The sequence below is a fragment of the Microtus pennsylvanicus genome, chromosome 8 (assembly GCF_037038515.1).
Source record: "Microtus pennsylvanicus isolate mMicPen1 chromosome 8, mMicPen1.hap1, whole genome shotgun sequence".
Taxonomy (NCBI): domain Eukaryota; kingdom Metazoa; phylum Chordata; class Mammalia; order Rodentia; family Cricetidae; genus Microtus; species Microtus pennsylvanicus.
In genome coordinates, this window is record NC_134586.1 from 60,490,183 (window position 1) to 60,513,923 (window position 23,741).

At 50.8% G+C, this 23,741-nt stretch overlaps 1 protein-coding gene across 1 annotated transcript; it reads left to right on the plus strand.

Annotated features, from left to right (window-relative positions):
- The first annotated feature begins 955 nt into the window (after positions 1-955).
- On the plus strand, positions 956-21,596 carry Atp6v1b1 (ATPase H+ transporting V1 subunit B1). The gene is made up of 14 exons (XM_075982027.1): positions 956-1,073; positions 8,320-8,375; positions 15,700-15,798; positions 15,948-16,041; positions 16,560-16,637; positions 17,405-17,544; positions 18,319-18,420; positions 18,979-19,076; positions 19,824-19,947; positions 20,177-20,327; positions 20,475-20,557; positions 20,943-21,047; positions 21,200-21,329; positions 21,433-21,596. Exons 1-14 carry the CDS (start codon positions 956-958, stop codon positions 21,594-21,596), a joined length of 1,542 nt encoding a protein of 513 aa, XP_075838142.1.
- The last annotated feature ends 2,145 nt before the right edge of the window (positions 21,597-23,741 follow it).

Here is a 23,741-nt window from a genome sequence, read left to right on the forward strand (position 1 = left end):
AGGATGAGTTTGTTTTGGTTCACGATTTGAGATTACACTGTGGTGGGAAAGGCATGGTGGCGGCAGGAGTTGGGAGGACTCTGCGTATCTCCTAGATGATTCCAAGTCCTGTCGAGCTGGAAGCCAAAGTTAACCATCACAGCTACCCGCAATGGCAGCCTTTTCATATCTAGCGTATGTCACAGAGCAAACTAACACTGGGACCACAGACGAAAGCGAAGCATCAACCAGGACCTGCTCCTCTGGAGCCGCACCCAGCTCCCACCAGAAGAGTTCTTTGTCAGAACGGTAGAATGGTGTGTGAGAGAGGAGAGAGGCCTAAACTAACATGGACCAGTGCTGGAGGGGGTAGCGAGCATGGCCGACAGCTTAGACTGATCTAGGGAATATGGTGGCTTCCTGCAGGAGGTGGCCTGGAACTGACCAGGAGATGAACTTTAAAGGCGATGAAGGTGATGGAGTTGGAGAGAGAGGGGATCCCAGTATGGCTCAGGACAAAGGGTGCAGGTTATGGGGACAGTGAGAAGACAATCTGCCAAGACTAGTGCATGAGGAGACCAAGGAGTCAAATGGTGAGGGACAAGGACTTTGTTGAAAGAAGTTAAGCTGAAGCCACACTCACTGTGGGAGATGTGCCAAGGGACATCTGGGTACAGAAGGTAGAAAGAATGCTTGCCCCTTGCTCTGTCCTTCATTGCTTTTGGTACCCAGGGGGCAGCCACTACAGGATCTGCTCAGCCTGTGCATAAGAAACCTTCAGAGTTGGTGCATGCCAACTTTCCTGTTTACAGTCAACCTGGCAGAGGAGGGGTGTGGGGTGGAGGGCAGGGACAGAAGGAAGGGGAGGGGTGGCCGCTGGCACCGGCTGAGCAGCCTGCTCCAGCTCCAGCTGGAACTGAAGTCTTAGAGTTGCCACCAGCCTTCTCGGGCAGTCACTCCCAGCTCTCCACACGCCATGGCCACGAAAGTAGACATCAGGCCTGGGGAACTCACCAGCAATAGCTGTGACCCAGTCACAGCTCGAGAGCATACACAGGCTGTGACCCGAAACTACATCACCCACCCCCGTGTCAGTGAGTATGCATGTCCAGCTGGCGAGGGGAGCCAGCTGCTGGGACCATGCTTTCACCTCTGAGAAGGAGGACCGAGACCTAGAGAGGTCAGGGGACTCTGGGTCCAGCGGTGCAGTGGCAGCCCCTGTGCATGGGCCACCTCTGCAGGTGGAGGGATGGAGGCTCCCATTCAGGCTGAGGAGAGGGCCAAGTAGCAACTGCTATCATCAGGACCCCATCTAAAACCCAGGGTCCAAAGAGAGCTTGAGGGAGACAGAGAAAGCAGAGAGGGAGGAAAGGAGGGAGGGAGGGAGGAAAGAAGGGAGGGAGGGAGGGAGGGAATGAGAACACATGTGGGCATGTATGAGTGGGCAAATGGATCTGCAGTGATGTGTGTAACAGTATAGTCAGGGGCGCTGACTTGAGGAATTCAGTAGCCAGTGAGTTGTGCCTGCATCATCTCCTAGGGGAGAGAATCTGTATATAGAAGCATTACTAGCACAGCATTTTCCACGGGCCAGGAAAGAGGAGGGTAAAATGTACAATAGTGTGTGTGTGTGTGTGTGTGTGTGTGTGTGTGTGTGTGTGTGTGTGTGCACGTGTGTGTGTGTATGTGTGTGTGTGTATGTGTGTGTGTGTGCACGTGTGTGTGTATGTGTGTGTGTATGTGTGTGTGTATGTGTGTGTGTGTGTGTGTGTGTATGTGTGTGTGTGCATGTGTGTGTGTGTATGCTTTTGCACACAAGGTGGAGGTGTGTGTGTGTGCCCGCATGTGTGTGCACACGCATGTTTGGATATAATGTACATGTGTGTTCAATGGGAGAGAGAACATATGTGGACTTATGCTTACATGATATGTGAGAACCCATGTAACTGTGGCAATGTGTGGATACTGTTGGGGTAAGAGCATGTACTTGTTCATACATGTGTGCCTTCCTCATTTTGTGAGCAGGCAGCTCTGTGCCTGATCTGTAAGGATGGCCCAAGTCAATGCCAGGGACAGAAAACCTAGCAAGGACCACAGGGCCAAAGCCACCTCCCACCATGTTCTTGTCCAAGGTCACTCTCTCTGGTAAAGTCTCAGGCAGCCCAGCTCGCTGGAGTAAACCAGCCTGAGTGGCCCCAGCTGAGCAGAGCCTGAGGCTCCTCCTAACAGGGTGTGCTGGGTGGCAGGAAGGAGCTAGACACAGCCACCCATTCTTCATGCTGACTCCAAAGCTCCCCAGGCCCACAGAGAAGGTGTGGCTATATACAGGGCATTGGACAGCTGAGCTCAGAGCGAGCAGAGTCCGTTCAGCCTTCGGGGGACAGAGCCCTGGATCTGGGACCAGCTGAGGCTGAGACAGACACAGTGTGCCACAGCTACTGAGAAAGGTGAAAGGGGCAGGCCAGGTCTCTCAAGGAGCCCTGAAGTCCCTGCCTCATGGACATAGTCTAGAGACATTTCCCCAGACAAAAGCTTGGGTCACCAGGACCCAGAAATCAGTGGAGAGAGGAGCCCCATTATGCCCAGAGTTTGGGCCATGTGATACCCTGCTCCTGCAGGCCCAACCCCCTGTGGGCAAAGGAGAGCTGCCAGGTTGGGTGGGGCAGGAGCCTGGACCTCCAGGCTCAGCTTTCCTTCTGGAATGTGGCCTTGCAGGGATCTACAAGGATCTCCTGGCTCAACCTTTGTGCAACCTCCCCTCACCCCCTTTTTTCTTCAGGTGGGAAGGCTTAAGATAGAGCGGCTCTCACCAGTTTCCTCCTGCCGGAGACTTATTTATTGTCAACACCCTGCAGGTCCTGACACCCACCCCCCACCCAAGACATTATGATCACATCCACAGTGACAGTGTGCCCTCTGGGTTCTGCCAAGGTACCCTCACCTTGTCACAAGCTGAGAGTCCTCCCTCAGGGTAGGGCTGGCCTAGGGGCTGGCTAGCCCTCCAGGATACCCTCCTAGTCTGGCTCAGTCTAGTTCCTCATATTCCTCTTGGGTACCTGGACAGAGTTCTTCCTGGGAGACCAGGCCAAGTGTAGAAACAGAAAGAGTACAGAGGCCCCTCCCCTGTACTGCCCCCTCTCTGCCCTCCTCCTCCAGTTAGGCCCCTCTACTATGAAACCCCAAGCATTGGGACTGGACATGAGTGCTGGCAATAATGACCTTGAAGCAGGGTCCTCCTTCAGCAGAGCAACCTGCCCTCCCCCAAGGGCCTTGGCCTATTGTAGAGGTAGTGCAGCAACGTGGGATCACTGGGGAGCATTCCATGTGGGGGTGGGGACAGCTTGTGCAAAGGTGCCAAAGGACATGTGACAGCCTGGTTGGAGGGATGGAGTCAGGTCATGTCATTCATCCAGGGTTTGAGAGCCAAAGGGGAGGAAGTCTCAGTGGAGTCCAAACTAGTCGGTTCTGATTCCAAGACCACCATCTTCCAGTGGTGACCCCCTCCCCTAGATCCCCCAGCTGGGATGGGGGTGCAGGAGCAAGACCCTCTGCCCTAGGCTTGCCCCTACCCTGGCCTCCAGCCTGCTGAGGGAGGGGACAGGACACTGCAGGTGTGGCGGGTCCAGCACTAATTAGGACCTTAGGACCTCGTAGGAGCCCTGCTGAGCCTTTGAGGGAAGGCTGTGTGGAGGTGGGGGTAGGGAGCTCTCTTCCACACCGCAACTCCCAAGACAACTTCAGTGTCAGAGACAATGGGAGGGGGTGGGCCAGGGGAGAGGTCCGCTGAAGTCTGGGGAAAGCCCATTCAGGGAATGCCCTGAGGTCAGCAGAGCGAGGGCTCCTGGCAGCTCATCACCCTGTGTCTTTCTTCAGGGTCAAGTGGTACATCCCTGGGTGGGCAGCGACTTAATCCCTGAGTGCCCCAGCACCAGCTGAAGCTCTCCATGTAAGGGCACAGTCAGGGTGCCCACCAGTCAGGGCTGTCTTTGTTCCTCAGTTTCCCTTTGCCCGAGTCCTAACTGGACAATTCAAAGATGGGTGTGCTGGCACACCTATGATCCCAACACTTAGAAGGATGATGCAGGAGGACTGTCATGAGTTTGAAGTCAGCTTGATATATAAGTGTGAAAGTCCCAAGGAAGCCTAGACTGTAGATTGAAACCTTGTCACACACACACACACACACACACACACACACACACACACACACAAATCCAGTAAAACCAGATGATTCTGAGAAAAGATCTAGTCTTGTGTTGGGGTCTACACTCTCTTGGGGTGCCAGTCTGTGGTCCTGGGGGTTTCCAGGGGAGAAGCACTGCAGGAGGCAGGCAGGGGCAAGGCCTGAAGGCCTTGCAGTCTGTGTTTTCTACAGTGAGACCCACAATGCAGAGAGGAGAGCTGTGCCTTCCTCCAGCTGCTCTGCCACTCCCGCCTCCAGCTAGGGGTGGATCCTGCAGTCTGGAAAGAAGGCAGTGGTGCTGAGTACAGACTCAGACCTCATGGTAGTCGCCATGTGGTCTGGCCTGAGGGAAGCTAAGATCTTCCAGCCTGACTCCCAGAGGGTGGGGTAGGCCACCCAGCATTGTCCAGTCCCCTTCACATCAGGCAGGGTACCCCCAACATCGCACCCTCCACCCCTTCCTCCTTCACATCAGTCAGGGTACCCCCAGCATCGCACCCTCCATCCCTTCCTCCTTCACTCAGGCAGGGTACCCCCAGCATCGCACCCTCCATCTCCATCCCTTCCTCCTTCACTCAGGCAGGGTACCCCCAGCATTGCACCCTCCACCCCTTCTTCCTTCACATCAGGCAGGGTACCCCCAGCATCGCACCCTCCATCCCTTCCTCCTTCACTCAGGCAGGGTACCCCCAGCATCGCACCCTCCACCCCTTCTTCCTTCACTCAGGCAGGGGGCTCAGGCTATAATTCCCTACCCTCCATCTCCAGGTGGAATTGCTGGACCTCAGGCCTAACAGATTTCACAGGACAAAAAGCTGTCAAAGAAGAAAACAGAATGTGCTATCTCCCAAGGTTGTGAAACCAAGAGTGATCCCTTTGGGCTTTGTGGCTCTCATCTCTCCTGAGACAAGCCACTTACTCTGACCCCACCCTGTAGACCCTTGACCCAGACTCACTGCTGATTTCTCCCCAGCTCTATGGATCTAGCAAAATGCCAGTTCTTCCCAGACTTCCAAAAGTTTCCAGGTGCTGGTCCTGGCTCTGCCTCTGCTGGTCTCACCAGCTCCACTCTATACCATCCTCAGAGTGTCTGTCGTGCCCACCCACCACCAACCCCTGCCCTCAATACTGCATACATTCTCACCTTTTCCTCTGTGGTCCTCAGCAGGCAGGAGCTGGGGGTGTGGCCCTTGCGCTGGTCATCAGGACTCCCGTTTGGTTTGGGGATAAGGGGATATCTGTTGATTCTGATGTAGGACATTTGGAAATAATGAACTGAAAGAACCACTCAGTGTTTTCCTGTGTGCAGAGTGAGGCAGAGACCATCCATCCCTGACAGCTCTCCCTACACTGGAAGCCAACCCAGAGGAGTCCTGAGTCACCTCCCTCTTCTCTGTCCCCCAAGGCACTGAGCATTTAGCAGCCAGGGGTTCTTTCAGCTCTGCAGTGGGAACTTTCCTCAACTCCCTGGGGCTGGCTGGAAGGCTCCCCTTAACCTGAGGGTTCCCCTGACTTGAAAATGCTTCTTCCCTAGGCATCTACTCTGGTCCCCGGGGCCACTCCACCTTTCATCTCTTCTGCCTACCTACCTCACCTGACCATCTTGCCCCCCATGTGGTCCATCCATCCTGCCCTTCGTCTCTCAGAGTTTCAGTAATGCCATGCTCATTCTGTCCCTTCTTCTGGACATTAGGCTCTACACTTGGGCTGTCATTTGTTTGCCTTGTCTAGGGGCAGCTGGATGGCATTCAACACTAGAATTTAAGGAAAGGAAGGGAAAAGGAAAGACTCCTGGGGGAGGGGGGACGGAGTGGGGGAAGAACAGAGCCTGGGCTGTTCTGTAAGAAGCCCTTCAATGGGGGACACTGTGGATTTCTTACAAGGATTCAGGATGCAGAGGAAGAGGGGGAGGACAGGAGTGTCCAAGGGAATGTGCCTCATGATGTAGAAGTCGTCTTGGGGGGTTAGGAGTGGGGGGAGACTGAGGCGGAGCCATTGCACACGGGTGGTAGGGTGGCCTGAGAGACAAATGCAGGGTGCTGAGCTAGCCCTTCACCCCAGGAGGGGCTTCTCCTGGATCCTGCCTGGGATAAAGGTGGATCTCCTTCAGGGGCGGAGGGAAGAAAGATGATAGAGGGGCAGTATGTCGCTCTGGCAGGCAATGGTACAGCCTACTGCGGCAATTCTGGGCGCAGCCTGGAGTTTTACACTAGGACTTGAGTCCTTACACTAGGAGGGTCCTTGCCGATTCCAGCAAAACGGCCTTGTACGTTCGATCTTTCTGTGCATGTGCTGGGAAACAGCTTAAATGACTGGCAAGGCGTGAACAGGGACACTGGCTCCCTTTGGGTCCAGGCCTGCTGTGGGGCGGTGTGGGCTGATGTGGGCTCAGGGCAGGCCTGCTGTGGGACGGTGTGGGCTGATGTGGGCTCAGGGCAGGCCTGCTGTGGGGCGGTGTGGGCTGATGTGGGCTCAGGGCAGGCCTGCTGTGGGACGGTGTGGGCTGCTGTGGGGCTCAGGGCAGGCCTGCTGTGGGGCGGTGTGGGCTGCTGTGGGGCTCAGGGCAGGCCTGCTGTGGGGCTCAGGGCAGGCCTGCTGTGGGACGGTGTGGGCTGCTGTGGGCTCAGGGCAGGCCTGCTGTGGGGCGGTGTGGGCTGCTGTGGGCTCAGGGCAGGCCTGCTGTGGGGCGGTGTGGGCTGCTGTGGGCTCAGGGCAGGCCTGCTGTGGGACGGTGTGGGCTGATGTGGGCTCAGGGCAGGCCTGCTGTGGTACGGTGTGGGCTGATGTGGGCTCAGGGCAGGCCTGCTGTGGGACAGTGTGGGCTGTTGTGGGGCTCAGGGCAGGCCTGCTGTGGGGCGGTGTGGGCTGATGTGGGCTCAGGGCAGGCCTGCTGTGGGGCGGTGTGGGCTGATGTGGGCTCAGGGCAGGCCTGCTGTGGTACGGTGTGGGCTGATGTGGGCTCAGGGCAGGCCTGCTGTGGGACAGTGTGGGCTGTTGTGGGGCTCAGGGCAGGCCTGCTGTGGGGCGGTGTGGGCTGATGTGGGCTCAGGGCAGGCCTGCTGTGGGGCGGTGTGGGCTGATGTGGGGCTCAGGGCAGGCCCTTCCCAAGATGTACCACAGGCATGCCGGTGACTCTGAGCCAGGCTTTTCTCAGTCCCAGGCCCACTGTGCCCACCTCCCCTGTGGCTTGTGAGTGACCCAATTTCTTCCCAGCACCCCACTCGTCTGGTCTGGCCAAATTACTGTCTCCACTGTATCACTGGTGCCCCATAGAATCCCTGGGAGAGACTAGCTATGGTACTCCTCCTCTGCCCCGGTCAAGGAACCACACCCTCCTCAGAGTCCCTGAGCTAACCCCAGCAGGGCCAAAGGTAGGCTTCCTAGCTGATAGTCCTTGGATCTCACCCTGTGAGCTCAGCTCTCTTCTGAGAGAGAGAGAGAGAGAGAGAGAGAGAGAGAGAGAGAGAGAGAGAGAGAGAGAGAGGGATTGATTCTTCCTGGTTTTCTGGTATCTCCACAACAGACTGCCCAGTGATGGGACCCGGTGGCCAGGCTTGGTGGAGGAAGCAGAAGGCTATAGCACCCTCACCTCACAGGGCTCATCAGTGCAGGGTGGAGGGAGGGCAGTGGGGTCTGGGAAGGGCCCAAGAGGCCACAGCTGTGCCCAGACGCTTTTGGAAAATTCAAGTGGAGATGGGAAGAGGGAGTAGGTGAGGTGGGGGTTGAGGCCAGAGGGGGGCACAGGGGGTGGAGAGCTCAGGGGGCCTGGGCAAGACTCCGAGGAGGCCTCTGCCCTTAAGCCCTCCTCCAGCATCCTGCAGGTGTTGAGACAGTGGGGGGTCTGTGGCAGGAGCTTGACCCTTACAGCAATGGTGGCTGGCGCTGTCACAGCTAATGACCCTGATGGCCCAGCCTGAGGAGGAGGAGGTGGGGTGCACAGAGGGCAAGGGACAGGAGGCTCCTCTCTCTCTCTCTCTCTCTCTCTCTCTCTCTCTCTCTCTCTCTCTCTCTCTGTGTGTGTGTGTGTGTGTGTGTGCGCGCACACGTGTCTCAGTGACTGTGTCTGTGTGTTTCAGTGAACGCACATACATTTTTCTTATGTTAGAACATAGTGGCACTTAGAGATGAGAACCTCACTCACTCCTCCCCTCCCCCAGCCTATAGGACAGTGTGCAGCGTCAATGGGCCGCTCGTGGTGCTGGACCAGGTCAAGGTAAGATTCTTCAATCTCCTTCCTAGCCCCTAGGCCATATCCAGGGTTTCTTTTAAGCTTCCCACCCAGGGGTCTTGTTTTATTCTTTCTAACTCTGTCACCCCTCAAGTCTCCTGCAAAGTTTGTCTGTGGGAGGCTATACCACTATTCAAGGCCTGTGGCTGGGTGCTCCAGGCTGGGGTGAGTGCTGACCCTGAAAATTCTGTTCCACCCAGACTGGCCAGTCTCCCACTCTTCCTTTTTCTACCCCCCCCCCCCCCCCCCACTCACTAGAGATCAAACCCAGGGTCTAATGCACGCCAGGCAAGCATCCTATCTGAGCAACACTTCTTTCCCTGCCTGATTTTGTTTAGCGGGCTTATTGCCTTGTTTCTTTTAGACCCGAGTTAACATTCGGTGGCCTGAATTTTCTTCTTCATGCTGCCAGCCCTTACTCTCCAGCGAAAGGACAAACACTGAGGGCATCGGTAGTTTCAGAGACTCAGGCTCACAGGGAGAAGAGCGGAGGAGGAAGGAGCGGGACTTCGCTGTAGAACTCATTACCCGGGTGTCCTTCTGTCTCGCTGCTCTTGCGCGCTCTCTTGTGGTAGAGAGGCCAAACAACTGGACTTCCGCACCTCGTATCTCTTCGGATTCGGGTTGAGGAGGGCCTCTCCTAGAACCATCCACCCGGCAAGGGCAAGAAAGCGCTCCGATAAGGGGACACCTTCGTGTCATCTTTGCACCAGGACAAAAAAACACCGCCATCAGTGGCAGTCATCGCTGCAAATCTGAGCAGGGAAGCCCTGGGCGAGTAGCCCGCCCTAGTCACTAGTCCATCCGCCACTTTCCCCTGACCCATAAGGTCAGTAGTGTGTGGCCATCAGGGGACAAAATGACAGCCGCAGACAATGATAACTTGTGGCACTATAACATGTAACCAAATGTTATTACATTTTAATAACAAAAATAATACATGCTCTTGTATCCCGAGAAACAAAGACAGTTAACCATCTGTCCCTTTGTCTCCAGTCCCGTGGGACAGCTGTGTGAGACCTGCAGGCTATGCTCATAGTCAGGTGAACAGCGCATGTGCGGAGAGATGCATGTAATCCTGCTGAATGGTTACCTAGCAGGTTGTGTTTCTGAGTTTACTGATATTTGTGGTGCTTAATCTTCAGTGCCAACTGCACAGGATTTAGAATCATATAGGAGACCGACCACTGAGTGTGTCCATGAGGGCATTTCCAGGGAGGTGTAATTGAGAACCGAAGACTTGCCCAAAATGTGAATGGCACCATCCCATAAGGGGATCCCAGGCTGAATAAAAAGGGAAAGGAGTCTGGCGGTGGCAGTGCACACCTTTCATCCCAGCACTCGGAAGGCAGAGGCAGGATGATCTCTGTGAGTTCGAGGCCAGCCTGGTCTACAAGAGCTAGTTTAGTTTCAGGACAGTCTCCAAAGCCACAGAAAAACCCTGTCTCAAAAAACAAACCAAACCAAACAAAAACAAACAAACAAACAAAAAACGGGAAATGGGAAATGAAAGCTGAGCACCAGGGTTCATCCCTCCTTGTGACCTCACGTTCTGCCCAAGCCTTTTCCTACGTGGTAGACTGCATCCTCTCAGACCAAGAGCCAAAACAAAGCCTTCTTTAAGTTCCTTTTATCACAGCAAAGAGGAAAAAAAGACTAATATGGATTTATTCCACAATCCCATTCTGGTTATGGGTTCCACTGTTAGAAAAAGCTCACGAATACACCTTCTTTTATATTGATTCATTGATGAGAGCAACAAAGATAGAATTGTATGCTCAAAAGGTGGCTGCATTTTTTTAATTATAGACTGATTGGCCTGTTAGCTCAGGCTTCTTATTAACTCTTATAACTTATATTAGCCCATAATTCTTGTCTGTTAGCCACGTGGCTTGGTACCTTTTTCGGTGAGGCAGTCACATCTTGCTTGCTCTATGTCTGGCTTCCTCTCTGGCAGCTGCATTTAAGGTAGATATTGCCAGAAGGGGTGTCTCAGGCGCAGAGTGAGTGCTTAGGGGGCGCACATGGATTCTGTCCTCAGCACCACAAGTAAACAAACACACAGATACTGGATCAGGACAAGAGTGATGCTCTGATAGGTGCAGTGATTGGACCACCATCCCACATCCCTGGAGAGCCTGAGCGTGTGCTCATCTGTGACCGAGCCCTCTCCCGGCACCCCTTCTTTCTGTGACCGAGCCCTCTCCCGGCACCCCTTCTTTCTTTCCTCTTCTTTTCTGGCTATTTTGTTTGTTTGTTTTTTTGAGACAAGATCTCTTTTTTCTTTTTTTAATTAATTTTATTGAGCTATACATTTTTCTCCAATCTCTTTCCTGCCTCTCCCCTCCCCTTCAACCCTCTCTCATGGTCCCCATGCTCCAAATTTGCTCAGGAGATCTTGTCTTTTTCTACTACCCATGTAGATTAGATCTATGTAAGTCTCTCTTAGGGTCCTCATTGTTGTCTAGGTTCTCTGGGATTGTGAATTGTAGGCTGGTTTTCTTTGCTTTATGTCTAAAAGCCACTTATGAGTGAGTACATATGATATTTGTCTTTCTGGGTCTGGGTTACCTCACTCAATATGGTGTTTTCTAGTTCCATCCATTTGCCTGCAAATTTCAAGATGTCGTGATTTTTTTTTGTTGTGTCGTATTCCATTGTGTAAATGTGCCGCATTTTCTTCATCCATTCTTCAGTCGAGGGGCATTTAGGTTGTTTCCAGTTTCTGGCTATGACAAACAATGCTGCTATGAACACAGTTGAGCACATGTCCTTGTGGCATGATTGAGCATCCTTTGGATATATACCCAAAAGTGGTATTACTGGGTCTTGAGGAAGGTTGTTTCCTAATTTTTTGAGAAATCACCACACTGACATCCAAAGGGGTTGTACCAGCTTGCACTCCCACCAGCAATGCAGGAGTGTTCCCTTTACCTCACAACCTCTCCAGCATAAGCTGTCATCAGTGTTTTTGATCTTGGCCATTCTTACAGGTGTAAGAAGGAATCTCAGAGTTGTTTTGATTTGCATTTCTCTGATAACTAAGAATGTTGAGCATTTCCTTAAGTGTATTACTGCCATTTTAGATTCCTCTGTTAAAAGTTCTCTGTTTAGGTCTTTACTCCTTTTTTTTTTATTGGATTATGAGACAGGATCTCTTGTAGTCCAGGCTGGCCACAATCACTATGTCTGAAGGATAACCTTGAACTCTGGGGTACCTTGTGCCTTCGCTTAAGGGCTGGCTGATTCTCTCTGGCTCCGTAGTACTTATTTTTAAACAGTGGTTTTGTTGGGTTTTGTCTGTTACAAAGTTTTAACCCTTTCCTTTCCTCCTTTCCTTTCCTTTCCTTTCCTTTCCTTTCCTTTCCTTTCCTTACTTTTTTTCTTTCCTTTCCTTTCCTTTTTCCTTTCCTTTCCTTTCCTTTCCTTTCCTTTCCTTTCCTTTCCTTTTTCCTTTCCTTTTTCCTTTCCTTTTTCCTTTCCTTTTTCCTTTCCTTTTTCCTTTCCTTTTTCCTTTCCTTTTTCCTTTCCTTTTTCCTTTCCTTTTTCCTTTCCTTTTTCCTTTCCTTTTTCCTTTCCTTTTTCCTTTCCTTTTTCCTTTCCTTTTTCCTTTCCTTTTTCCTTTCCTTTCCTTTCCTTTCCTTTCCTTTCCTTTCCTTTCCTTTCCTTTCCTTTCCTTTCCTTTCCTTTCCGCTGTTCTGGAACTCACTCTTGTAGACCAGGCTGGCCTCAAACTCAACAGAGATCCGCCTGCCTCTGCCTCTCTAGTGCTGGAATCAAAGGCGTGTGCCACCACTGTCCAGCTTTTATTTTCATTTGTGTGTTTGTATGTGTGTGCACATGTCTGCCGTGTGTGTTCATTTGTATGTATGTATGTGTGTACATGTCTGCTGTGTGTGTTCATTTGTGTGTATGTATGTGTCCATGTCTGCTGTGTGTGTTCATTTGTGTGTATGTGTGTGTATGTCTGCTGTGTATATTCATTTGTGTGTATGTATGTGTGTGTGCATGTCTGCTGTGTGTGTTCATTTGTGTGTATGTGTGTGTATGTCTGCCGTGTATATTCATTTGTGTGTATGTATGTGTGTGTACATGTCTGTTTTGTGTGTTCATTTGTATGTATGTATGTGTGTGTACATGTCTGCTGTGTGTGTTCATTTGTATGTATGTATGTATGTATGTATGTATGTATGTATGTGCATGTCTGCCGTGTGTGTTCATTTGTGTGTATGTATGTGCATGTCTGCCGTGTGTGTTCATTTGTGTGTATGTGTGTGTATGTCTGCCGTGTATATTCATTTGTGTGTATGTATGTGTGTGTACATGTCTGCTTTGTGTGTTCATTTGTGTGTATGTATGTGTGTGTACATGTCTGCCGTGTGTGTTTATTTGTGTGTATGTATGTGTGTACATGTCTGCCGTGTGTGTTCATTTGTGTGTATGTATGTGTGTGTGCATGTCTGCTGTGTGTGTTCATTTGTGTGTATGTATGTGTGTGTACGTCTGCCGTGTGTGTTCATTTGTGTGTGTGTTTGTATGTGTACATGTCTGCTGTGTGTGTTCATTTGTGTGTATGTGTGTGTACATGTCTGCCGTGTGTGTTCATTTGTGTGTATGTATGTGTGTGTACATGTCTGCCGTGTGTGTTCATTTGTGTGTGTGTTTGTATGTGTACATGTCTGCTGTGTGTGTTCATTTGTGTGTATGTGTGTGTACATGTCTGCTGTGTGTGTTCATTTGTGTGTATGTATGTGTGTGTGCATGTCTGCTGTGTGTGTTCATTTGTGTGTATGTGTGTGTACATGTCTGCTGTGTGTGTTCATTTGTGTGTATTTATGTGCATGTCTGCTGTGTGTGTTCATTTGTGTGTATGTGTGTGTACATGTCTGCCGTGTGTGTTCATTTGTGTGTATGTATGTGTGTGTACATGTCTGCCGTGTGTGTTCATTTGTGTGTGTGTTTGTATGTGTACATGTCTGCTGTGTGTGTTCAGGTGCCATCAGGGGCCAGCTGGAGTTAGAGGATATTGTGCACTTTTTACCACTGAGCCATCTTCAGACTTCCACAGACAATTTTTTAATTTTCTCCTCCAACTTCTGGAATACTGATTTTTTAACCTTTTAATTGATTAATAAAATGGACTTCACTGGTAGGCTTCCTGATAGAGTAATCTTGTATTCCTGAAGTCAGTGCTGGGTGTTTATCTTCATTTAAATTTGCTTTCTGGTTTGCTTGTTTGGGTTGTTTTTCCCTTAGGTTTGGCTTTGTGATTTGGTCTTTTTTAGCAAATGTTCAATTGGGCGATCTCTGTCCATGAGCAGGCAGCCTACAATTTGCCCATAAGAGTTTTATTTTGGTGTCAAGATCACCCTTGCCTCATAAAATGAATTAAACCCAATACCTTTTCCCCCAGGCTTTTGAAGAGCTTAAGCAAATTTCAAATTATCTGTTCTCACTTGTTAGAACTTCCTGGCACAATTCTCTGTGGCTGATGCTTTAAACAATTTAATAGCTTTAAAATTACAGATTCTTACTCAAGTTTAAAAGAAATAAAAATAGTATGTGTGAAAGGATTTTATATAGTTATTAGCATAATTTAATATCCAATAATGTTAATTCTGCTATTTATATATAAGTTTATCTTTACCTATAAAAAATGAAGCCTGTGATCTGTCTGAATTGAGTAAAAGCATATGGAAAAATAAATGTGAAAAAGTTGAAGAAATTACAGAATCAGCCAAAATGGTACAAGTCTTTTATCCCAGTACTCAGAAGACAGGCAAGTGGATCTCTGTGCCTTCAAGTTCAGCCTGGTCTACATACCAAGTTCCAGGCTAGTCAGTGATCTTGTCTCAAAAAAATTAAAAGATGAATCTTTTTATTAAATTATAATTGGTTTGGCTTTGAGTTGTATTTGCCTAAGTCTTCATTCATTTATATATATGTTGCTTTTATTGTTATCTGAATATGATTAGTAGAGCTTGCTGTAGGTTCTTTTTCTAATAGATATTTGTTCTCTTTTCTTTTAAAGATTTTATATTTATTTGTGTGTGTGTGTGCACATGAATGCAATGGCCACAGAGATCAGAAGACAGCATCAGATCCTCTCGCCCTGTTTTCTCCCCCCCCCAATTCCTATTCTGAATGCTCCCATGAGCATTCATGCACAGATTATATACATATACATGTATGTATATATATACATAAACACACACACACACGCACATATATATATGTTTATTTCTCAGGTAGATATCTAAGAATAAAACTGCTTAGGTAAAATAGGGTCTCTATTCTAACCTTTTGCGGAACTGCGTGTTACGGTTCTAATTTCTCCATATCCTCGTAGTGTGTGTTTGTATCTGCTTTTTTTATTGCCAGCCACCATAGCAGGTGTGCAGTGGTATCTTTTCATTTTCTTGTTGACCAAGAAGAATGGGCATAAACATGTTGCTACCTGCTTATTGGCCATCTCTGCATCTTTAGAGAAATGCCTGTTCAAATGCTTTCATCAAATCCTTTCGCCATAGGAGTCCCTAATACATCTTATTAATCTGATTTTTGCTTAAATTCCTAACCATTGGGGCTGGAGAGATGGCTCAGAGGTTAAGAGCACTGCCTGCTCTTCCAAAGGTCCTGAGTTCAATTCCCAGCAACCACATGGTGGCTCACAACCATCTGTAATGGGGTCTGGTATCCTCTTCTGGCCTGCAGGCATACACACAGACAGAATATTGTATACATAATAAATAAATAAATATTTAAAAAAAAATTCCTAACCATTACACAGATGTCAACCCCAGCTCCATAGCTAGGAATAGGTTGTTACTAGTTCATGGTGACACCTGGAAAACAGGGAGTCTTCCTTCTGGTGACAAGTGTGCTCCTCCTTGGTGCCCAGAAGACCTGGGTGGCCACAATGGCCACTTTGTGCTATTGGACTCCACCCCATCCCACCCCACCTGGCACTAACAGCCTGCCTGGAGGGTTCCCATCCTGGTCACTGCATCCTTGTGGGGTGGGGCTTATTCTTAGCACCCTTGTTTTAAACAGGAGAAAACTAAGGCTCATGTGTTAATGACTTAAAGGTTCGGTAGTCACGCAAATAATTAGACATTGCCACAAACGTGCACCAAGGAAGGATATTTGGCTCAAACACATGCTTCTGATTAAAGTCCCAGTTCTCTCCAGGGTGCCCCCTCCCAAACAAAGCCCCTTCCGGGGCACAAGAAGACAGACAGTAGCTTAAGACCAGAAGAAGAAATGGGAAGTGACATGGGCTACACCCCGGTGGCTCTTCTCCCAACAGTTTGCCCAGTACGCTGAGATTGTCAACTTTACCCTCCCGGATGGGACTCAGAGGAGTGGCCAAGTGCTTGAAGTGGCTGGGACCAAAGCCATTGTTCAGGTAAGCATGCAATGGGGAGAGCAAACTCCTATTCTACAAGCCTGGGAGGGGAGAATGGCTACCCTGCTCAGAGATGCATGCTGAAGGCCTGCTGTGGGAGGCCCTGTTCTCTCTGCTACCCTCTCAGAATAACAAGCCATAACTCACAGGTGTTTGAAGGGACTTCAGGGATCGATTCCCAGAAGACCACCTGTGAATTCACAGGGGACATCCTGAGGACTCCTGTGTCGGAGGACATGCTGGGTGAGAGAGGAATGGCAGGGTGGGTGCTCTTCTTTCCCTCCTGGCTTTTCTAACCAAGCCCTTTACTGCCTGTACCTGTTTCCTAAGTGCCCTCTGAAGCCAGAGGTTACATTGTCTCTCTCCTGCTCCCATTCCTAGGGCAGGACCCAACATACAGAACACACTCAATAATGAAGGAGTGAGGCTAAGTCATTACAAGGTGCAGCTGGAAGCCACCTACTGGGGGCCAGGCTGAAAGGGTTGACCAAGCCCTCCCTTACCTGGCCTGATCCTGATTGCTGATCAACCTGGGCTCAGGCCAGTGGTCAGGGTGACTCCAAATTGCCTTGCCTGTGAAAATTCCCAGCAGAGGAAGGAAGACACCCTGCCCTTTGCAGGGACAGTCATGGAAGTTGGCCATGTGTGATAGCTGGGGGCTAAGGAGACTGGATGATGGGACTCTGGAGGAGAATGAGCAGCTGGTAGCTGTGCAGAGGCTGGGAGCCCTGACACCTTCCTGAACCCCTTTTCCCTCCCAGGTCGGATTTTCAATGGTTCTGGCAAACCCATTGACAAAGGGCCTGTCGTCATGGCAGAGGACTTTCTGGACATCAATGGTGAGAGAGCAGAGGCTCTGCACGGCTTGGAGGACACAGCCCTCGCACTTGCCCATCCAAGCCGTCATCTCTGGACCCAGCCTTGGACGTCCTGCACACACCTAGGCCAATCCTCGTTAGCCCCACGGCTGGCCGAATGAACAGGCAGACAGCAAAGGCCTCTGTGCCCAGACCCACCACAGAACCCCAAACTGCCCCTAGCACCCCATTCTGTCATTGCACAGCACCGCCAGCCACCCCTGTGGCCTTCAGTTCCCTGTGCTCTGTACTGGGAGCTGGAGAGGGGGACGCTTACAGTCCCAGGATCCCAGCTGCTCTTCAGGAAACCTTCCTGACTCCCTAACCCATCTGTTTCCCAAGGTAGTAATAGAGGCCTATGAAGCTCCCTCGTTTGACCAGGGCCACACAGCAGGCTAGTGGCAAAGCATACATCTGTTCAGACATAGTCTTTGAGCCACCCTCTGGTCCTCTGATCATCACTCTGGTGCCTAGGTGTTGCAGGGAGCTAAGGTGCTAGGGCAGTGCTATCTAAGATAGTATGGAGCCATGGCTTTTTAAACTTGAAGCAATTCAAATGAAAGGAAATTCCATTGCTAAATTGCATCTCATATGCACAAGAGCCACGGTGCCTGGGTGATGCTGCGCTGTGCATGCAGGTTTTTCGTGTTGCAGAAGGGGCTGTTGAACAGCTGGTTGGCAGAGAGACGGTGGTTGGTGGTGCATGGGAGGGCTGGAGCCTGAACCTGGCTCCATGATCACCCTCCCAGGCCAGCCTATCAATCCCCATGACCGAATCTACCCTGAGGAGATGATCCAGACAGGAATCTCCCCCATTGATGTCATGAACAGCATTGCCCGTGGCCAGAAGATCCCCATCTTCTCCGCAGCGGGGCTCCCCCACAATGAGGTAAGGGGGGGCATAAGCAAGGATCAGGAACAAGCAGAAGCTTCCAGGCTACCCCAGAGAACTTCTGTGCTGAGCAAAGAGTAGCATCCACCCTGGCTGCTGTTTCCTGTCAGCTAAGGGTCAGGGTTGCATAAGAGACCCCCCCCCAACACACACAGTCACACATTGCCTCTGGAAAAGGCTGCATGCTGTCCCCAGTGAATGGAGCGCTCACTGGCTTTAGAGAGCCCGAGTGGACTCCAGCGCAGAAGTCCTGCTCAGCTGAGCTGCAGCCTGTCTTAGGCTGTCCTCAAACTAGTGTTTGCCTGACTGCCACCAATCAGACAAGAACCATGTGGTTCTCTCAGAGCCACTGGTGCAACAAGACTTCAAGATACCCCTTCCTCACCATTCCTGACTGTGTCAACCTTCTCTCTAGTCTCCCTCCCCGACACATCTTGGGACAGAGGCTCTCACAGCCACACATGGCTCCAGCAGGCTGTGGGAGGTGCAGGCTCTGAGAGGCCCAGCTATCCTAAGTTAAACTGCCCGAGTCCACACGGAGACTATTGCTCTCTGGGTCCGCTACCCTGCTCCTTGGGACAGGTGCCTTCAATCCAGACTGTCTCCAACCCTGAGAAAGACCACCAGACCCAGGGAAGTTCCCGCTCTTCTGGGCTTGGATTCTCCCCCGCCAAAGTTCCTAACTGTCCATTCTCTTAAGTGATGCCCGGCAGGCCAGATGTCCCAGGGCTCTGGCTCTGACCGACTCTCTCCTGGTCCATCCTGTCTCAGATTGCTGCTCAGATCTGTCGCCAAGCAGGACTGGTGAAGAAATCCAAGGCAGTGCTGGATTACCACGAGGACAACTTTGCCATTGTCTTTGCAGCCATGGGGGTAGGTGGAGCTGGAGGCACGTCCTGGAAACCGTGAGAAACAGCTTTGTCTTCCTGGGCTCTAGCACAGCCTATTCTGACAGGGAACACTGAAGATTAGCCCAGTCTGGAGATAGAGACCACAGCAGGACTAAAGTGGGTAGGGATGGACTCATTGACCAGGGCAGAGTGATCCTTGAGGTACCCCAAGGCCACAGCAGTTATAAGATGGGCCATACTTGGCCTGGGGTAGAAGCCCAGGGAACCTACAGAGACCAGATGTCTTCTGAAAGGGGATACCAAGGCCCTCAGAGGGTTCAATTGGAGGCTGAGGAGCTGGGTATGGAAGTAGCTGGCCAAGGGAGGGACAGGAAGAAGCTGGAGGTTAAAAGGGCTGAGGTTTGTAGGGGACCTGATGAGTCCTTCTTGGGCCCTATGGCCACCTCAATGACGATTTACCTGCACACCTAATGACTGTTAAGTTGGTGAATTCTCAAGATTTGCTGAGAAAAGTTGGTCATGGCTAAGCCCCGCCCTCGGCCACAAGGCCTGCCTATGGCTCCCCTGGCTACCTGTCTAGGTAAACATGGAGACAGCCAGGTTCTTCAAGTCGGATTTCGAGCAGAATGGAACCATGGGAAATGTCTGCCTCTTCCTGAACTTGGCCAATGACCCTACGTGAGTCCTTCCTATGATCAGACTGCCCTGGGGCCTTCTGCTTTCCTAGACCTGGGACACTGGGGTTCAGGACATTCCAGGACTACAGTCCTAGGCCAGAGCTGTGAGGATAGCCCTTGATTGTACAGATAGGGAAAGTGAGGCCTGGGCAGGCTAGGGAGCCAGACCAGGACCCCACCTGCCCCTCTGCTCCTCACACCTGTGCTGCAGCAGCTGCCCCAGCCAGGAAACCTCTCATCCCTGTGTCACCTCTCAAGGTCATCACGGGAGACCGTTGTTTGTGGCATTTATTTAGAAAATGCCCTGTTTTGAAAGTTTTGAAGATGAAGTTTAAATCTGGGGTTTGCATGGATGAAATTAAAAATCTAATAACCTATCACCAATATTAAGGGTACCCCCAAACTAAACAACAGAATTCTGGAGGCTGAGAGGGCATTGCTAAGGGAAGGGCTGTAGGCCCAGAGTCTGGAGCTGAAAGTGGCTGGTGAAAGGAAGCATGCCCAGGAGAGCTTCAAGCAGGAAAGGACATTTTTGACTCACCTTGGATACTGGACAAGGGAGCATCAGTGTTGACAGGTCGTGTCCACTCTTGAGAACCATTGTCTTGACCAGGAGTCCCGGGATGGGCTCGTGTCACCTGTTCCCCTGACCCCATTCCCCCAGATGACCTTACACTCCATTCTGGGGCTTCATGGGGCCCAGGCCTGCGTCGCCAGGCTCCCTGAGCCCTGTCCTGCTTGCATCCAGGATTGAACGGATCATCACCCCTCGTCTGGCACTGACCACAGCTGAGTTCCTTGCTTACCAGTGTGAGAAGCACGTGCTGGTCATACTGACTGACATGAGCTCCTATGCAGAGGCTTTGCGGGAGGTACGCTGGCTGCCGGTGTCAGATTCAAACCACCCCTCCCTGTTTCTCCCTTGGTCTCACAGACACCCTGATAAAATAAATTCACTCTTCTGGGGGGGGGGAGTGTCAGGGCTCAGTCGCAGTCTGTGCGGGCACTAACCTCTTCTGTCTCCTCAGTCCAACCTCCTAATCTCCCTTCCTGAGTCCAGCCTTTCACCTTCTGACATTCGTGCTGTTGTGGGTATTGCAGGTCTCAGCTGCCAGAGAGGAAGTGCCAGGTCGCCGTGGCTTCCCTGGATATATGTACACAGACCTGGCCACCATCTACGAGCGAGCTGGCCGTGTGGAGGGCCGGGGTGGCTCCATCACGCAGATTCCCATTCTCACCATGCCCAATGACGGTAGCTCCAGCACCTCCTGCCCTCCAGAACCCACCGTCCATTTCCACCAGCCACCCCATCACTCCCATGCTGAGAACAGAACTCACGTGTCCCCAGGCAGATGAGAGCCCAGCTTCCGTACACTGAGGACAGGGTATTTGCTTACAGATATCACCCACCCCATCCCAGACTTGACTGGCTTCATCACAGAAGGACAGATTTATGTGGACAGACAGCTACACAACCGGCAGGTACTGTTCCTCCCAATAGCTACCTCTTTTTGGGTCTGGCTTACCTCACTCAGGATAGTGTTTTCTATTTCCATCCATTTGTATGCAAAATTCAACTTGCTTGTAAAATAATCAAATGTTTTGAAATGTGGGTGTTCCATTAATTAATTTCATCTCGCTGCCCCTAGCTCCAGCTCCCTTCCTGCATGGACTCACCTATGTAGAAAACCCCCCCCCCCTTCCATCTGATAACCAAGACCTAGAATCTATGGGGAATAAAGTAGGCGGAATGTAGCCCCCCTCTTTCCCTAGGATGAATAGGAGTCTTCTGAGAAGGGCACGGAGGAGCAGGTGAACGAAGGGAGAGCCTGGGTCCTGCCACCAGCGCCTCTCTTCTGCTCCCCAGGTCTATCCCCCCATCAACGTGCTACCTTCCCTGTCACGGCTGATGAAGTCGGCCATAGGCGAGGGCATGACCAGAAAGGACCACGGAGATGTCTCCAACCAGCTGGTAAGGAGAGGAGCGGTGGATGCAGCAACCTCGATTTAGAAGCTGGGGTTGTGAGTCCCACCTAAACAAGAAGTTCCCGTATGGGCAAAGCTCATCCCCAGCAATGGGAGCTCAGCCTGCAAGGGTGGTGAGCCCACGCTGACCTTCCATAGTACGCCTGCTACGCCATCGGGAAGGACGTGCAGGCCATGAAAGCGGTGGTGGGGGAGGAGGCACTCACTTCGGAAGACCTGCTCTACCTGGAGTTTCTGCAGAAGTTCGAGAAGAACTTCATCACCCAAGGTGGGGCGCGGCGGGAGGCGGGACCAGGACGGCCTGGCCCTCCCCTTCTGGACGCGAGGCCTTCACGCTCACGCTCACGCTCACGCTCACGCTTGGTCCTCAGGTCCGTACGAGAACCGCACCGTGTTTGAGTCGCTGGACCTGGGCTGGAAACTGCTGCGCATCTTCCCCAAAGAGATGCTGAAGCGCATCCCGCAGAGCATGACGGACGAGTTCTACTCCCGCCAGGGGGCGCAGCAGGACCCCGCGTCCGACACGGCCCTCTAGAGCAGCTCCAGGCAGCAGCCTCTGGCTTATGGTCAAGCCCATGTCTTATGCCCTATGTTGACAGGAGTGTCTTTTGGTGAGGGTGGGGGCTCTTTTTAGGGGCATGCTGAGAATGAAAGTGGGTGGGGGAGCGGGGGTCGGGAGGCGGGGAGGGTCCAGTCTATTAAACCGCACTCTACTGAACGTCACCTCAGTCTTGTACTTTTATTTTAGAAGCCCCGCCTCCAAAGATAAAACTGAAATGGAAAACAAAAACAGTAACTGAGATGAAATTTATCTCCGGTGAAAAAAAGATTGAGAAAAATTTGCTAATTGTTGTAGGTGAAATGATACCATGTGGTTTGTAAAAGTCTTTAAAAAGAAAAACCCAAGCCGGGCGGTGGTGGCGCACGCCTTTAATCCCAGCACTCGGGAGGCAGAGGCAGGCGGATCTCTGTGAGTTCGAGACCAGCCTGGTCTACAAGAGCTAGTTCCAGGACAGGCTCCAAAGCCACAGAGAAACCCTGTCTCGAAAAACCAAAAAAAAAAAAAAAAAAAAAAAAAAAAAAAAAAAAAAAAAAGAAAAACCCAACTAGGCGTAGTGGAGCGCCCTTTTAATCCCCAGTAGCTGGGAGGCAGAGGCAGGAAGATTTCTGTGAGTTCGAAGCCAGGTCTACATAGTGATGGCCTGTCTCAAAAAAAGAAAGAAGGAAAGAAAGAGAGAGAGGGAGGGAGGGGGGGAAGGAAGGAAAGAATGAATAAGAGAGGAAGGGAAGGGAATGAAGGAAAGGAAAGAGGGAGGGAGGGAGGGAAAGAAGAAAAAAGAAAAAGAAAAAGAAAGGAAGGAAGGAAGGAAGGAAGGAAGGAAGGAAGGAAGGAAGGAAGGAAAACTCAGCTGAATCAGTGCCCTAGCAGCTGACAGCAGAGTTCCTCTTAGGGGAGCATTTCAGTTCAGATGAGAGCTGAGATGATGTGGCTGAGTGGTAAAGTTGCACACCCTTTAGAAGACCTGGATCCTGACCCCTGCACCACATAAACCAGGAGAGATGGCATGGACCTGTAATCCTAATATTTGGAAAGTGGAGGCAGGAGGATCAGAAATTCAAGGTTTTCCTTTACTACATAGCAAGTTGAAGCCAGCCTGGGCTACATGACACCCTATTTCAAAATATAAAATAAAATACAAACTGGCTGCGGCTATAGCCTACTAGTAAAGCACCCAGTGCTGCACACACAGCCTAGGGGGCTCCTAGCCCTGCAGAATATACAGAAGATGGCTCAGCTAGGAAAAGCACTTGCCACCAAGTCCAATTGCCTGACTCTGAGTTTGGTCCCCAGAACTGGCATGGTGGAAGAACACCAGCTCCCAAGCTATCTTCTGACTTTCATGTGTGTGAAAACCCACACACACATAAATAAATAAATAAATAAATAAATAAATAAATGTTAAGGGAGGAGGGAAGTGAGCTGTGTGTGGTAGCACACACTCTTAATTTTTAATCTTACCAATAGGAAGCAGAGGCAGGTAGATCTCTGAGTTTCAGACCAGACTGGTTTATATAGTGAGTTCCAAGACAACTTGGGCTGTATAGTGAGACCATATCTCAAAGAAAGAGAGTTCAGGAGGGAGGAAGGGAAGAAAGGAAGGAGGGATGGGGAAAGGAAGGGAGAGAGGGAGAGAGGAGGAGGAAGGAGAGAGAGAGAGAGAGAGAGAGAGAGAGAGAGAGAGAGAGAGAGAGAGAGACGAGAATTCTAAATCTCAGTTATCCCGGCTGCCTGCTCTTCTTCAATGCCACCCCCTCCAGAACTTCTGTTACAGCCACGCTGTGAGCTCCCAGAGTCCCCAGCAGGAACATCCAGTGCCTTTAACTGCTGGGCCATCTCTTCAGCTCCTCAGTTTGCTAATTCTTTCCTGTACACTTTCCCATCTGCCACTGGGCCCTTGCTCTATTTTTCAGTGTGATTTCCAGTTTCAGAATGTTCACTTTGTTCTCTTTAAATAACAACTCTGCATCAGTACCCTGTGCCTAACAAGATGTCCCAGCCTTCATTCCATAGTTTTCTTTAGCTCTGTGAACATGCTTTTAAGCGCTACTGAGAAGTTTTTATTAAGTTTTATTAAGTCTGGCATCTGGGCCCCTTCTCAAGCAGTTTGTGCATTGCCCA